General features: G+C 40.9%; 1 protein-coding gene across 2 annotated transcripts in view; it reads right to left on the bottom strand.

Moving 5' to 3' along the window:
• Positions 1 to 16,669, bottom strand: part of LAMA5 (laminin subunit alpha 5) — a 328,307-nt gene that overhangs the window by 250,257 nt on the left and 61,381 nt on the right. For both annotated transcript variants that reach the window (XM_039346487.1, XM_039346486.1), the window contains exons 3-4: positions 14,690 to 14,807; positions 4,831 to 4,949 (exon numbers count right to left, since the gene is read on the bottom strand). In XM_039346487.1, the coding sequence (XP_039202421.1) occupies positions 4,831 to 4,949; positions 14,690 to 14,807 (237 nt within the window). The remainder of the gene's footprint in view (positions 1 to 4,830; positions 4,950 to 14,689; positions 14,808 to 16,669) is intronic.

Here is a 16,669-nt window from a genome sequence, read left to right as displayed (position 1 = left end):
AAGAACTGGGCGCTGCACGATGGGATAAGCTCCCGTTACTTTCCCCAGATCCTGCTTGCCAGAGCAATTTGAAAGCATGCAAATGCGAATAGAAAGTTGGACCGTAAGAAAGGCTGAATGACAAAGAATTGAGGCCTTTGAACTATGGTGCTGGAGAAGACTCCTGTGAGTCTCCTGGACTGCAAGGCAATCAAACCGGTCAGTCCTAGAGGAGATCCACCCTGACTGATCTTTAGAAGGCCAGATCCTGAAGTTGAAACTCAAGGACTTTGGCCACCTAATGAGAAGGAAGGACTCACTGGAGAAGAGCCTGATGCTGGGAAAGATGGAGGGCAATAGAAGAAGGGGACGACAGAGAAGGAGGTGGCTGGATGGAGTCACTGAAGCAGGAGGCGTGAGCTTAAATGGACTCCAGAAGATGGTAGAGGACAGGAAGGCCTGGAGGAAGGTTGTCCATGGGGTTGTGATGGGTCGGACACAACTTTGCAACTAACAACAACAACAACAAATAAGTACCACTTCGGTGGGAAGGTAATAGTGTTCCGTGCACCTCGGCAACACACAAAAGTGTGTTCAGACGATGCCGTCTCCCTCAGCTAAGAAAAACGGAGATGAGCAAAGAAATGACTAGAAAGGGAAAACGTTTACCTTTTTTTCCAGCATTATGCATTATTTAAAATATATATAATCAATTATTTCATCATCCAACTTTTCAGCTAAGATGGGGAGGAGGATTTGAACTAATTAAAAATCCTCGGAAAAAATAAATCCCCGTGTCTTTCCAGTTTTATTTTGAGATGTCAGATTTCTGGGAATGTTTCTAGTAGGGTAAAAATCCATTTGATTTTTCATCTGGAAATAATTTGTCTATAGGGTCGGATTAATTCAATTCTTATGTGCTTCTTTAAAGCTTAGGGTAAATTATTTTCTCATCTCACTCCACTGCACAGCAGACCTGGCAGATAAATCATAACTATTCTGGCTTTATAGATGAGGCAACTGGGGATGAAAAATAAACTTGTGAGCAATGTTTTTAGATCACAAATCAGAACTGTGGCTCAGGGTCTAATATTAATTTCATGAGTTCTCACAGTTCATGATAAATGTGGCTTCAAATTCAACAATCGTTCCAGATAGACGAAAACAAAATATTAAAGAATAATACAGGAAAACTTTAATTTTATAGGTAAGTGTTTTTCAACTTCGGCAACTTTAAGATCTGTGGACTTCAACACCCAGAATTCATATTTTAAGTTGCCAAGATTGAGAAACAACATTAAAGATTAACTGAAGTTAAGGAATTACATTGGAATCAAAGGTCTAATGAAGTGAATTTCCATATAATGACAATCTGGCTATGACACACGTCACCTCACTGATCAGGTAGATTCAGCTGATCTGGCTGGCTAGATGTATGTCCCTCATGAAGGTGTGCATATAACCCTGATTGATACAATATACATAATCTGGATCCAGTTTCACGATTTGTGTAACGACATCATTTACACAGATTACTTCATTAACAAAATTGAGTTGCAACATTTTTCCAAGAGGCAACAATGTAAAGTTTACAGAAATTATATACAGGTAGTCCTTGACTTACAGCCGGTTTCTCAGCAATCGCTCAAATTTATAACAGAACTTCCTGGGAGGGGAGGTACTTTCCACCCAGTTCCAAACTTCCAATTGGCCCCACACTGCCATGATCATGTGATTCCACTTCGAGTGCATGGCAACTGACCCATATTTGGTATAGGGTTTGTATAGGACAGGGGTAGGCAACCTTGGCTCTTTTATGACTCATGGACTTCAACTCCCAGAATTCCTGAGCCAGCCATGCTGAGGGGAAAGAGAGAGTTTTCCAAGCTGAGTCATGCTGGCTCAGGAATTCTGGGAGTTGAAGTCCACAAGTCATAAAAGAGCCAAGATTGCCTACCCCTGGTATAGGGGTTCCTTCCTGAGTAGGGGGTTGGACTAGAAGACCTCCAAGGTCCCTTCCAACTGTTACTCTGTTTTTTACTGCTGTTTGCAGCATCCTAGTCATGTGACCACATTTTACAACTAATTCGGTTTATGTATCATCATACGTTGGGGACTACCTATAAATTAGCCACAGATTGTGATGTAGGATATTCTTTCATAAAATTAATCTCACCACAGCCCATGTCTAATTGGCACGTTAGGCTGAACTACCATCAAGCATAGAAGATTGTGAAACCACAGTCAGTCTTTTTAAGGAATATCTGCAGACGCATGTCTCAGCATCAAACATTTGTGAATGTTTAGCACCTAATTTGATAAATGCTAAAACCCAGGTTTATATCTTTAATGTTATTGAACATTTAGAAATGACAAAACTGCTATGACAAGAAGCCAGATTCACTTAACAACCGTGTTCTTAACTTAACAACTGCAGTGATTCACTTAACAATTGTGGCAAGAAAAGCTGCAAAATGGGGCGAAACTCACTTAATAGCAGTCTCGCTTAGCAGAAGAAACCTTGGTTTCAATTGTGGTCGTAAGTCGAGGACTACCTCTATTTTGCTTTGTGAGGAAGGATGTCTGCAACTGCACGATATCTTTTTTTTTTTTTTTGCTATACATCCCATCTCTTCCCCCAATTCTCAGTAGGACTTGCCAGCTGGAACACAGCATTTACACAGTTGGAATAATTCTGCCAGCAGGACTCAAAATTACGGTAGAATTCAGCAACAGGATGCAAGAAGCGCAAAATCCCACAGTCTATTATCAGCTTCAGAAAGCTCAAAACATGATTAAAAGGTAAAGTTCACTAGACTGGAAAAAGCAAGAAAATCAGCTATCTGCTAAGAAGAAGAAGGAAAAATGTTGTTGCTGAATATATCCTTGTTATTTAACCGTTTAGTTGTGTCCGACTCTTGGCGACTTTATAGACAACTGCTTTCAGTGCCACCCTTGTCAAGTGCAGCTTCTTTCAATTGTTGGTGGTGCATCTTTGTGTCAGATTTGATGTTATCAAGCCAGCCTATTCTTTGCTTGCCCCTTCTTCTTGTTCCACTAACCATTCCAAGTATCATGACCTTCTCCGATAAATTTGCAAGCATGACAGCGCTGAAGTAATTTTTTTTCCTTTAATTCTTCTTCCAGGCATGAAATTAGATCCTTATTATACAACTTGGAACACTAAGAATCTCATCCTTTGCTTCTGTAACATTTAGATCTGTTGCTAAAAATTACATTTAGGAGATATCTGGGGAATATTTGAAGACTATCGTATTTTCCGGCGTATAAGATGGCTTTCTAAAACGCAGAAATCGGTGCCAAAGTTGGGGGTCGTCTTATACACCAAGTCGTCTTATACGCCGGAAATTACGGTAGTTTCCGGCGTATAAGGCGACTTTCTAGGCATGGAAATCGACGCCGAAGTCGGGTGTCATCTTATACGCTGAGTCGCCTTATACGCCGGAAAATATGGTACTTGAACAAGAAACCAAAGCTTGGGTAGAACATATATATCCCACGGAAGACTGGGGTATAAATTTAATCAATAAGCAAATAGACTTGCTACAGTTTCTAGATGGAATTTCTACAATATTCTTTATTGATTGCTGCCTGCCAGACCCCTATTTTAATTTTTCCTGCCTCTTCTTCCTACTGCCCTCCTACCTTAAGTACTTTTCGAACTTTGTTTCATAAATCTCAACTAAAACCTAGTCAGACAAATCTTTTTTATACCGAATGTATAGACAAAAAGAGGGATTGTGCGTGGTTTCAAACTAAGCACAGAAACTGAACTCATATTCACCTGTCCCCTACATACTTCACTCCCAGACAGAAGTAAGTATCATGAAATCTATGAACATTCAATCCAATCCATCACACCAAGAAGAATGTAATGCTTTTGTTGTCAAGATTGAATCACTACTCAACTTGCCATAGAAAAGGAGGGAGGGGTAGAAAGTGTAGGGGGGTGAGGGGAGATGCGATTCCAAGAAGCTGTTCCCGGATCATGAGAACCTGCAGGAATGCCAAGGTTACTAACGCAGGTGCTTGACAGAGAAGTGGACCGTTCCCATAACAAGCCGAAGTTTTTTGATTGGAAAATGTGAGGACCCAGTGGGTGGGGGCAAAGGACGCTACTGTTTACTCCCAGAATTCCTGAGCCAGCATGGCTCACCTTTTCCCTCAGCGTGGCTGGCTCAGGAATTCTGGGAGTTGAAGTCCACGAGTCATAAAAGAGCCAAGGTTGCCTACCCCTAACCTAGACAGATTTTTAGGCAGGAAAACCAGAGTTGGTTTTGCTTCTTCAGTTCCGAGATGTGTATTCAATAATGTTTTATATTTACGGCACTTCAAAGCCTTGTAGGTTCCTTTTTTGGGTTTGTTAGTTGGACAGTCGACAAATGTATCTATAGGTAGTCCTCGACTTACAACAGTTCATTTAGTGACCCTTCAAAGTTACGCCCCTGAAAAAAGTGACCGATGACCATTTTTCACACTTACGATCACTGAAGCATCCCCATGGTCACCTGATCAAACTTCAGACACTTGGCAAATGACTCATATTTGTGACGGTTGCCATATCAGGTCACTTTTTGCGACTTTTTGACAAGCAAAGTCAAGGGGGAAGCCAGATTCACTTAACAACAATGTCACTAACTTAACAACTGATTCACTTGACAACTGTGGTAAGAACAGTTGTATAAAGGGGCAAAACTGACTTAACAAATGTTTCACTTAGCAACAGAAATTTGGGGCTCAATTGTGGTCGTAAGTCGAGGACTACCTGTAATCTAATCCTATCGCTTTAAATATAGAACTTGAATTAGAAAAGTGATTAAAGCTACTTACCTCCCCGTTTTCCAAGGGCACAATGCGGGAATATTCAGTGGTACAAATAACATCATCGTCTTTGGTAATCTTCTCTGTGCTCTTCAGGCCAAATTTCTCTACGCAATCTCTCCTGGAAGCTATTGAGTGCAGATGACAAGATTTACAATCTGGAAGGGTTTGGTTTGCCCCAAAATAGTTTATAACACTTTGCATGTATAGAGAATTTTCAAACAATGAAAGGCCTTTGCATGTATCACTCTCAGATATGAAGAATCAGGACTACCCATTAGATAAGCTAAGATAACTTTTATTGTCATTTTTTTTACCGTGGGTACAACGGCACACATCAAAAATGCAATTTAGTTGCCCGCTCTCAAAGTGAAACACATACATGATGCACACCTAAACATACTATGAATTTCCAATTATGCTGATTTCTTTCCTCATGCCTATACACCAAAAAAAAAAAAAAAAAAATCTAGTCATCTAATGGTCAGCATTAAAAGTCAGCATAATTGGAGACAGAACAGTGTCAACAGAATGCAAGGGGATTGGACTTAGATTGTAAGGACTCTAGGCTGATCATTTGCTTGACAAATCTTCTTTTTCTACACTAAGATGTTTATCCTAGTGAGAATATATTGCTGAAAGGCTGAGACCAGTGGTGGGATTCAAATAGGTGAACAACCAGTTCCCTGTGTGGATGTGGCTTCCTGAAGTCCATTCTGGGCCTGGGCAACAAAAAATTAGCTACCGGTTCTGCCGAAGTGGTGTGAACTGGCTGAATCTCACCACTGGCTGAGACAATGGCATACTTAAAGTCTCCTAAATGAAATTCTGGCAGTGGAAAAAAGCAAAGAAAAAAATCAAAATTTTCCTTTTCTCTTTTTTGTGGACTTCAACTCCCAGAATTCCTGAGCCAGCCATGCTGAGGGGAAAGGGAGAGTTTCCAAGCTCAGCCATGCTGGCTCAGGAACTCTGGGAGTTGAAGTCCATGAGTCATAAAAGAGCCAAGGTTGCCTACCCCTGGTTTAGGATAAACTGGAAAATGAAAATGGAGCATTGAGATTTTGTTTTGTTTTGTTTTTAAGTGCCATGAGAACTTCTTGTGATGTTGCTACCAGACCAAATCCTTTAAAAAAAGGTCCATCTTCTACAAAGCTGGAACAATACAAATTACTGCCTGAGCATGGAAATTGCATTTGAGATCAGCATAGGAAAACTTTTTCTCTCATGTTCTGCCGTCCTTATTTCCAATAATCCAGAAGCTACAGAAGGAGTTCAGATTATTAAATAGGATGAATATGGGGCATATACCCAGCATTCTATTATTTCAATTATTTATAACTCACATACAGGTAGCTTGTAATAAACTGGGGCAAAATTCACTTAATAATTGTCTCGCTTAGCAACAAAATTTCGGGGCTCAATTGTGGTTGTAAGTTGTAATTCATCGCCAATAAATTCATCACCCATAAATTCAATAAAATAAATTCAATTCCTGGCATCTGGATGAAGTTCCCACATCCTCTTATTTTTAATAAAAAAGAATGTTGGGAGATATGTTGTTTAACATCTGGGAAGTGTTTGAGGGAAACTTTGCTTTTCAGAAGAAGTCTCCAAACCAAGGGAAACAAACAAACAAACAAACAAACGAATGAATGCACAGAGCAGAGAATCCCAATAACAAAAAAAAAGAAGCTTGAGATTTTGCACAGTTGCAAAAACAGCTGGAAAGTTGAGGATCAGGAAGAAGACAGATAAACTTTTGTTTCGAATAAAGTCTTCCTGAAAATTACGCAGGAACCGATCCATCACAAAAGAATGTCAGATTGCCAAGCTTGCAATAGTCTTATCTTAAAGGAAGAAGCAAAATTAAATCAGTTCTGTTGGGGCAGGTGGCTTATCTCTTCACATTTCTCCAAAGCTGGGTTCACATATTTTCCTCAGCTATGGCTAAGAACCGTGTTTTGCTAAACGAGTCATAGTAGGCTGTTCCACACTTAATACTATCCTCAAAAGCAGCATTTCTCAACCATGATAACTTTTAAGATGTATGGACTTGGTTCCCAGATTGACCTGAGTGGGAGTTTTTGGAATCTATACATCTTAAAGTTGCTAAGGTTAAGAAAGACTGCCATAACACAACACCTGCTTTACATGTCAAAACGGCCAAGTTCACACCCTTTTGTAAGCCTAAAACAAATAATACGGCTTAGCATATAGAGCACGTAAGTCTGACCACATGGTGAATTACAATTTGAAGGAGATATGATTTCAATTACTATGAAAAAAATGCATTTAGATTATTGTCCTTAATCCCAATTGGATGCTAGTGAAATAAGCATACCTATTTGTTACTTGAAAACTCTAAGGATGTTGTTGTTGTTAATTGCGAAGTCGTGTCCGACCCATCGCGACCCCATGGACAACGTTCCTCCAGGTCTTCCTGTCCTCTACCATCTTCTGGAGTCCATTTAAGTTCACACCTACTGCTTCAGTGACTCCATCCAGCCATCTCATTCTCTGTCGTCCCCTTCTTCTATTGCCCTCAATCTTTCCCAGCATTAGGCTCTTCTCCAGTGAGTCCTTCCTTCTCATTAGGTGGCCAAAGTACTTGAGTTTCAACTTCAGGATCTGGCCTTCTAAAGAGCAGTCGGGGTTGATCTCTTCTAGGACTGACCGGTTTGAACGCCTTGCAGTCCAAGGGACTCGCAGGAGTCTTCTCCAGCACCATAGTTCAAAGGCCTCAATTCTTTGGCGCTCAGCCTTTCTTATGGTCCAACTTTCACAGCCATACATTGCAACTGGGAAAACCATGGCCTGGACTATACGCACTTTTGTTGGCAGGGTGATGTCTCTGCTTTTTAGTATGCTGTCTAGATTTGCCATAGCTTTCCTCCCCAGGAGCAAGCGTCTTTTAATTTCTTGGCTGCAGTCCCCATCTGAGGTGATCTTTGAGCCCAGAAAAATAAAATCTGTCACTACCTCCATTTCTTCCCCATCTATTTGCCAGGAATTGAGAGGGCCGGATGCCATGATTTTGGTTTTCTTAATGTTGAGTTTCAAGCCAACTTTTGCACTCTCCTTCTTCACCCGCATCAAGAGGCTCTTTAGTTCCTCTTCACTTTCTGCCATTAGAGTGGTATCATCTGCATATCTTAGGTTGTTGATATTTCTCCCGGCAATCTTAATTCCAACTTTTGATTCATCTAGCCCTGCCTTTCTCATGATGTGCTCTGCATATAAGTTAAATAGGCAGGGCGACAGTATACAGCCTTGCCGGACTCCTTTTCCAATTTTGAACCAATCAGTGGTTCCGTGTTCGGTTCTCACTGTTGCTTCTTGACCCGCATATAGGTTTCTCAAGAGACAAATGAGATGGTCTGGTACTCCCATCTCTTTAAGAACTTGCCACAATTTGTTGTGATCCACACAATCAAAGGCTTTTAGCATAGTCAATGAAGCAGAAGTAGATGTTTTTCTGGAACTCCCTAGCTTTTTCCATGATCCAGCGTATGTTGGCAATTTGATCTCTAGTTCCTCTGCCTCTTCGAAATCCTGCCTGTACTTCTGGTAGTTCTCGATCCACATACTGCTGGAGTCTAGCTTGTAGGATTTTAAGCATAACTTTACTTGCATGTGAAATGAGTGCAATGGTGCGATAGTTTGAACATTCTTTGGCATTGCCTTTCTTTGGAATTGGAATGTAAACTGACCTTTTCCAATCCTGTGGCCACTGTTGAGTTTTCCAAATTTGCTGGCAAATTGAATGTAGCACTTTTACTGCATCGTCTTTTAAGATTTTGAATAGCTCAGCTGGAATACTGTCACCTCCACTAGCTTTGTTGTTGCTCAGATTTTCTAAGGCCCATTTCACTTCACATTCTAGGATGTCTGGTTCGAGGTCAATGATCATCTCATTGTGATTATCTGGGATGTTAAGCTCATTCTTGTATATTTCTTCTGTGTAGTTTTGCCATCTCTTCTGCCTCTGTTAGGTCTCTGCCATTTTGGTCCTTTATCATGCCCATCTTTGCATGAAACGTTCCCTTCATATCTCCAATTTTCTTGAAGAGATCTCTGGTCCTCCCTATTCTGTTGTTTTCTTCTATTTCTTTGCACTGTTCATTTAAGAAGGCATTCTTATCTCTTCTAGCTACTCTCTGGAATTCTGCATTCAATTGGGTGTATCTTTCTCTTTCTCCTTTGCCTTTCGCTTCCCTTCTTTCCTCAGCTATTTGCAAAGCTTCCTCAGACAGCCATTTTGCTTTCTTGCATTTCTTTTTCTTTGGGATGGTTTTAGTTGCTACCTCTTGTACAATGTTGCGAACTTCCATCTATAGTTCTTCAGGCACTCTGTCTATCAGATCTAATTCCTTAAATCTATTTGTCACCTCTACTGTATATTCATCAGGAATATGATTTAGTTCATACCTGAGTGGCCTAGTGCTTTTCCCTACTTTTTTCAATTTAAGCCTAAATTTTGCAACGAGAAGCTCATGATCTGAGCCACAGTCAGCTCCTGGTCTTGTTTTTACTGACTGTATAGAGCTTCTCCATCTTTGGCTGCAGAGCACATAGTCAATCTGATTTCTATGTTGACCGTCTGGTGATGTCCATGTGTAGAGCCGTCTCTTGGGTTGTTGGAAAAGAGTGTTTGTTATGACCATCGTATTCTCTTGACAAAATTCTATTAGCCTGTGCCCTGCTTCATTTTGTACTCCAAGGCCAAACTTGCCTGTTATTCCGGTTATCTTTTGACTTCCTACCTTAGCATTCCAATCCCCCATGATGATAAGGACATCATTTTTTGGTGTTAATTCTATAAGGTGCTGTAAGGCTTCATAGAACCGGTCAATTTCATCCTCTTCAGCACCAGTGGTTGGGGCATAGATTTGGACTACTGTGATATTGAATGGTTTGCCTTGGATTCGAATTGAGATCATTCTGTCATTTTGGGGATTGTATCCCAGTATTGCTTTTCCTATTCTTTTATTGACTATGAAGGCTACTCCATTTCTTCTGAGGGATTCTTGCCCACAGTAGTATACCTGATGGTCATCTGAGTTAAATTCACCCATTCCTGTCCATTTTAGTTCGCTGATTCCTAAGATGTCGATGTTCAGTCTTGTCATCTCTTTTTTGACTACGTCTAGCTTGCCTTGATTCATGGATCTTACATTCCAGGTTCCTATGGAGAAAAAATCTTTACAGCATCGGACTTTCCTTTCACCACCAGATATATCCACAGCTGAGCGTCCTTTCGGCTTTGGCCCAGTCGCTTCATTCTTTCTGGCGCTACTAGTACTAGCCCTCTGCTCTTCCCCAGTAGCATATTGGACACCTTCCGACCTGAGGGGCTCATCTTCCAGCGTCATATCTTTTTTCCTTTTAGTACTGTCCATGGGGTTTTCATGGCAAAGATACTGGAGTGGTTTGCCATTTCCTTCTCCAGTGGATCACATTTTGTCAGAACTCTCTGCTATAACCTGTCCGTCTTGGGTGGCCCTGCACGGCTTAGCTTATAGCTTCATTGAGTTATGCAAGCCCCTTCGCCACGACAAGGCAGTAATCCATAAAGGGGAACTCTAAGGATAGTCTAATACTAAAGGACAGCCATGTTAATTTTCAGCAATGTAGTCTAAATAAGCTATGGCAAATCTAGACAGCATACTAAAAAGCAGAGACATCACCCTGCCAATAAAAGTGTGTATAGCCAAGGCCATGGTTTTCCCAGTTGCAATGTATGGCTGTGAAAGTTGGATCATAAGAAAGGCTGAGTGCCAAAGAATTGAGGCCTTTGAACTATAGTGCTGGAGAAGACTCCTGTGAGTCCCCTGGACTGCAAGGCGCTCAAACCGGTCAGTCTTAGAGGAGATCAGCCCTGATTGCTCTTTAGAAGGCCAGATCCTGAAGTTGAAACTCAAGGACTTTGGCCACCTAATGAGAAGGAAGGACTCACGGGAGAAGAGCCTAATGCTGGGAAAGATTGAGGGCAATAGAAGAAGAAGGAGACAACAGAGGTGGCTGGATGGAGACACTGAAGCAGTAGGTATGAGCTTAAATGGACTCCAGAAGATGGTAGAGGACAGGAAGGCCTGGAGGAATGTTGTCCATGGGGTCGCGATGGGTCGGACACGACTTCGCAATTAACAACAACAAAGTCTAAACAAGGCTTGCAGAGCAGAGGATACAAGTGTGCAGAATGAGCAAGCAGCAATACAGATAGTTCTTGACTTATAACAGTTCATTTAGTGACCGTTCAAAGTTACAATGGCATTGGCAAAACAGATTTATGACCATTTTTCACACTTAGGACCATTGCAGCTCCTCCCGTGGTCATGTGATCAAAACTCAGATGCTTGGCAACTGACTCATATTTATGACAATTGCAGTGTCCCTGGGATCAGGTGATCCCCTTTTGCAACCTTCTGACAATCAAAGTCAATGGGGACATCAGAATCACTTAACAACCATGTTCCTAAACTTAACAACTGCAGTGATTCACTTAACAAATGTGGCAAGAAAGGTAGTAAAATGGAGCAAGGTTCACTTAACAACTGTCTCACTTAGCAACATATATTTTGGGCTCAATTGTGGTCGAGCGCTATCTGTAGTTAAAGAACAAAAACAAGATACTTATTCATTTAATGGAAAGTATATGGCTTATATGCGTTCTATTATTTCAGTTATTTATAACTCGCAAACTACCTGTAACTTGTAGTAAACTGGGACAAAATTCACTTAGCAAATGTCTCACTTAACAACAGAAATTTGGGGCTCAATTGTGGTCATAAGTTGAGGACTATCTGTAAAGCTATTCAAATGCACAGCACAAAAACTTGCTTCGTTGATTCTTATTAAAATAAAAAATTCTGCTCTCTCTTTTATTTTTCCTTTTTCTTTCTTAACTGTTTTGGGTTTTTTTGTACTCTGAAATTTACTTTGCAAGCCTAGAAGCAATGACAGTAAAGTAACAATTGTTTGTAGGCACCTAGAGATCCATCTACTTTATGTAGTATAATGATTAGATATGTCTGTTAGATCAGTCTGTGCATTAATAACACACAAATGGACTCGGTGGGATTATCCCAGAGCAAATGATTGCAGCCAATGGATTCTTGGATTTAGTAATTCAGTTGTTAACGGTGATAACCCGCTAATCCAATAAACACGTTAAACTTCAAATCCAAAACCACTCACAGTTTTCCAGGCAGTAATTCAGGCATTAACTTAACTTGGCAAAAGACTTTCAGATCTAACTAGATTAGAATCTTTACTAAACACAAATGTGAAATCTTATTCACCCGGAAACTGTAAATATAGAAATACAGAACAAAAAGTCAAATACTGCATTTTATACAGGTTGTCTTCCGTTTACGACCCCAACGGAGCCCAAAATTTCCGTTGCTAAGTAAGGCATGTGTTAAGTGAGTTTTGCCCTGTTTTATGAGCTTTTATGACACAGTTTTTAAGGGAATCATTGCGATTGTTAAATTAGTAACAGTTGTTAAGGGAATCTGGCTTCCCCATTGACTTTGCTTGTCAGAACGTCACCAAAGGGGATCACATGATACCAGGGACACTGCCATCGTCGTAAGTATGAGTCAGTTGCCAAGTGTCTGATTTTTGATCACATGACCGTGGGGATGCTGCAATGGTCGTAAGTGTGAAAAATGATCATAAGTCACGATATTATTATATAAATCTTCATGTATTATTCAAGGAAAAATCTCTTCCAGTTAATAATAATAATAATAAAGTTCCAATATTTGAGGGACTGCCACAAAGAAGAGGGACTCAGGCTATTCTCCAAAGCACCTGAAGGCAGGACAAGAAGCAACGGGTGGAAACTAATCAAGGAGAGAAGCAACCTAGAACTAAGGAGAAACTTCCTGACAGTTAAAACAATTAACCAGTGGAACAACCTGCCTCCAGAAGCTGTGAATGCTGGAAGTCTTTAAGAAGAGACTGGACAGCCATTTGTTTGAAATGATATAGGGTTTCCTGCTTGAGCAATGGGTTGGGCTAGAAGACCTCCAAGGTCCCCTCCAACTCTGATTGATTGAACTACCACTATATATAAAATGTAAGTCATTGGCATAAAGCCTTCTGTTATTGTTTGAGAACCTATTTAGGATAAAGACACTTCTTATTCTTTTACCTGTGAGGTAAACTTAATGCCTCACTGTCAAAAACTGTAAGGTGTAGCACACTCAAGAGAAAATGTTCCTGTTTAATTCTCCCAGATATTCTTTTTCCAGGTTTTTCTGGTTAACAAATCATCATAAAACTGAATTCACATCTTCTACCAATTACTATTACTTCTCCCTGGAGAAGGCGGTGTTTAATACTTTCAAACAATTTGCGTTCTCTCTGTTTACTTGAAATGGAAACTAATGCATTTGGCCAACTTAAGTACAGCTAGTCCTCGACTTACGACCACAATGGAGCCCCAAAATTCTGTTGCTGAGCGAGACGTTTGTTAAGTGAGCTTTGCCCCATTTTACAATCTTTCTTGCTACCATTGTTAAGTGAATCCCTGCAGTTGTTAAGTTAGCCACACGGTTGTTAAGTGAAACTGGCTTCCCCATTGACTCGGCTTGTCAGAAGGTTGCAAAGGGGAAACTGAGTCAGTTTCCAAGAGTCTGAATTCTGATCATGTGACCCTGGGGACGCTGCAACGCTCATTAAGTGTGGAAAAAACTGTCGTAAGTCACTTTTTTCAGTGCCGTTGCAACTTTGAACGGTCCCTAAATGAACTGTTGTAATTCAAAGACCTGTGTCAGATTTGCTCTGCGAACAGTAGGCAGTTTTATACTGAGAAAACAAATTCTCTGACCGAATTTCCTTACATTTCTTTTTCCAGGGAAGAACACTAGGTAGCCAGAAATGCATTTTATCTAAGCTACAAAATACAGTGATTTTGACCTTGTCATAACACAAGGTTGTCCTCCTGGCAAGTGGTGCGCAAACTTTGGGGATGGTTGGTGATCTCAGAGCTCCCCTCCCACCTTTTAACTTATCTCTTAATCTCCACTTTTATCTTTTTGTCATTCAGTTTTAATTCTGTTTCAACTGTACTTTTTTACATGATTTTATGCCCTTTTATCTGTAAACCACGCAGAATCATAGGGAGATGAGCGGTGCCTAAATTTGGTAAGTAAATTAAATAAATAAACTTGCTTAAGGGATGCCATAAAATTGGTTACATCCAGAATAAGTAGCAAGAGCAATAGTAATAGCACTTAAGACTTATATACCGCTTCACGGTGCTTTACAGCCCTTTCTAAGCGGTTTACAGAGTCAGCCTATTGCCCCCAACAATTTGGGTCCTCATTTTACTGACTTCGGAAGGATGGAAGGCTAAGTCAACCTTGAGCCGGTCAGGATCGAACTGTCAAAGTGCTGGCAGACGGCACTCAGCAGAATTAGCCTGCAGTACTGCTTTCTAACCACTGCGCCACCAGAGTTCATCCAATTGGGTAATGAAGAAATGAAAAGGGAGAATTGTCTCTCAGGTGATGTCTCCTGTGCAAGTCACAGCTGGAATGCAAAACCTCTGCATAAACCAGGGGTAGGTAACCTTAGCTCTTTTATGACTCGTGGACTTCAACTCCCAGAATTCCTGAGCCGGCATGGCTCAGCATGGAAACCTCTCCCTTTCCCCTCAGCATGGCTGGCTCAAGAATTCTGGGAGTTGAAGTCCACGAGTCATAAAAGAGCCAAGGTTGCCTACCCCTGGCATAGACATTTCTTCACTTACCTCGAGCGCACCTAAGGCAGAAGGGATGCTCAACATTCTTTGCAAACATCATAAATAGATAGATGGATTTCTCACAAGTTAGCTATTTTAATTTGCTCTCATACTCACAGGCAAAGTACTGCCAAGGATCATAGGTAACTCCAAAATCGGTTGACCGCTCAAGTACCCACAGGTCTGGACGGGGGGAATTTGCAAACTTGATCAGTACGTAGGCCACATGGAACAGCTGTGAAAGAAGGGGGAAAATGTACATTTTAGCACAAAAGAACACAGTTCCGCTCCTCCAAGAACAAACATGACGCAGGTATATAAAGCTGAAAGTTGTACAGGGGAAAAGTAACATCCAGTTTTTATTGGGTGACTACAGGTGATCCTCGACATTCAACAGTTCATTTAGTGACTATTTGAAGTTACAACGGCACTGAAAAAAAAGTGACATGACCGTTTTTCATACTTATGACTCTTGCAGCCTCTCCATCGTCACGTGATCAAAATTCAAACACTTGGCAACTGACTTGTATTTATGACGGTTGCAGTGTCCCGGGGTCATGGGATCATCTTTTACAACCTTCTGACAAGCAAAATCAAAGGGGAAGCCAGATTCCGTTGACAATTGGGTTACTAACTGAACAACTGCAGTGATTCACTTAACAACTGAGACAAGAAAGGCTGTAAAATGGGGCAAAATTCACTTAACAACCATCTCACCTAGCAACAGAAAATTTGGGTTCAGCTGTGTGATCATACGCCAAGGACTACTTGTAATAAGGAAATTAAAAAATTAAATAAAGAATCTTCCCTATACTTCATCGAGTTTTCAGAAACTGTGCTATGTTTCTTGTATTTTTTTTTTTATAAAAGTGTAGCGGTTAAAATTTACGATGGACCTTCTCTATAGTTTTTCAATTTGGTCTAGCTCAGGGGTAGGCAACCTTGGCTCTTTTATGACACATGGACTTCAACTCCCAGAATTCCTGAGCCAGCCATGCTGAGGGGAAAGGGAGAGGTTTCCAAGCTGAGCCATGCTGGCTCAGGAATTCTGGGAGTTGAAGTCCACGAGTCATAAAAGAGCCAAGGTTGCCGACCCCTGGTTTAGCCATACTCCATCTCATGAGAAAGACCGTTGTCCATATGGGGGAAATTTCCCAGTCAAAGCTACAATTATTTTAATTTAGCTTAAAGATGAATATCAAGGTTATAGGTAGACTGGGAATCCAGAAACAAGAAGAGAATGGCAAACTTTTTCTGAAGAATCTGTCTGTGAAATCACTAGGAGTTATGCTTAACCGGAAGGAGGAAAAAGGAAAGTTAATGGAAAAAAAACCAGGGTCAATCAGCAATTCAACCACTGTCATTAAAGAAGACAACAGCTCAAAGTTCAGATGTCACATTAAGTATAACTAATCAAGGTTCAGATGTCACACTAAGTATAACTAATTAAAATTGCTAGAAACATCAAACAATGACATGCATTCTTGTGTCCCAGCAGAGGAGAGAGTGCAGGTACGAATGGTTAAACCAGGGGTATCAAACATCCGGTCTATGGGCCGGATGCGTCATCTGGAAGCCACGCCCACCCCATTGCCGGCAATGGCAAAACCATCCTGATACGTTGCGCGATGTCATGTGACATCGCGAGTTTGACATGTCTGGGTTAAACTCATCCTCACTGTGGAAAAAAATCTCATGAAATGCCCTAATTATATTATGTGGAAGTACGATTGGCTTAATGGTTAAGACGCTGGCCTACAAACCAGGAGACTGGGAGTTCTTGTTCCATCTTAGGCATGAGAGCCGGCTGGATGACTTTGGGTCAAACACCAGGAAATGGTGAGTTCTAGTTCCGCCTTAGGCATCAAAGCCTGCTAGGTGACTTTGGGTCAGTCAATCTCTCTCAGCCCAATGTATTCTGTAGGGTTGTTGTGGGGAAAATAAGAGGAGAAAGGAAAGTATGTTTGCCTCCTTGAGTTACTTACAAAGTAATTAAGGTGGGATTAAAAAAATTATAATCAACAAACAAACACATAAATTTTCTTCAGAGGGGTACAATGTCCTTTTTCAGAACCAAGTCTTTTGGGGAAGGTGGCT

This window comes from Crotalus tigris, unplaced genomic scaffold (genome assembly GCF_016545835.1).
Source record: "Crotalus tigris isolate CLP2741 ecotype Arizona unplaced genomic scaffold, ASM1654583v1 scf7180000017999.2816498, whole genome shotgun sequence".
NCBI lineage: Eukaryota > Metazoa > Chordata > Lepidosauria > Squamata > Viperidae > Crotalus > Crotalus tigris.
Note: the sequence above shows the minus strand (reverse complement) of the source record. Positions and strands in the feature narration are given on the sequence as shown.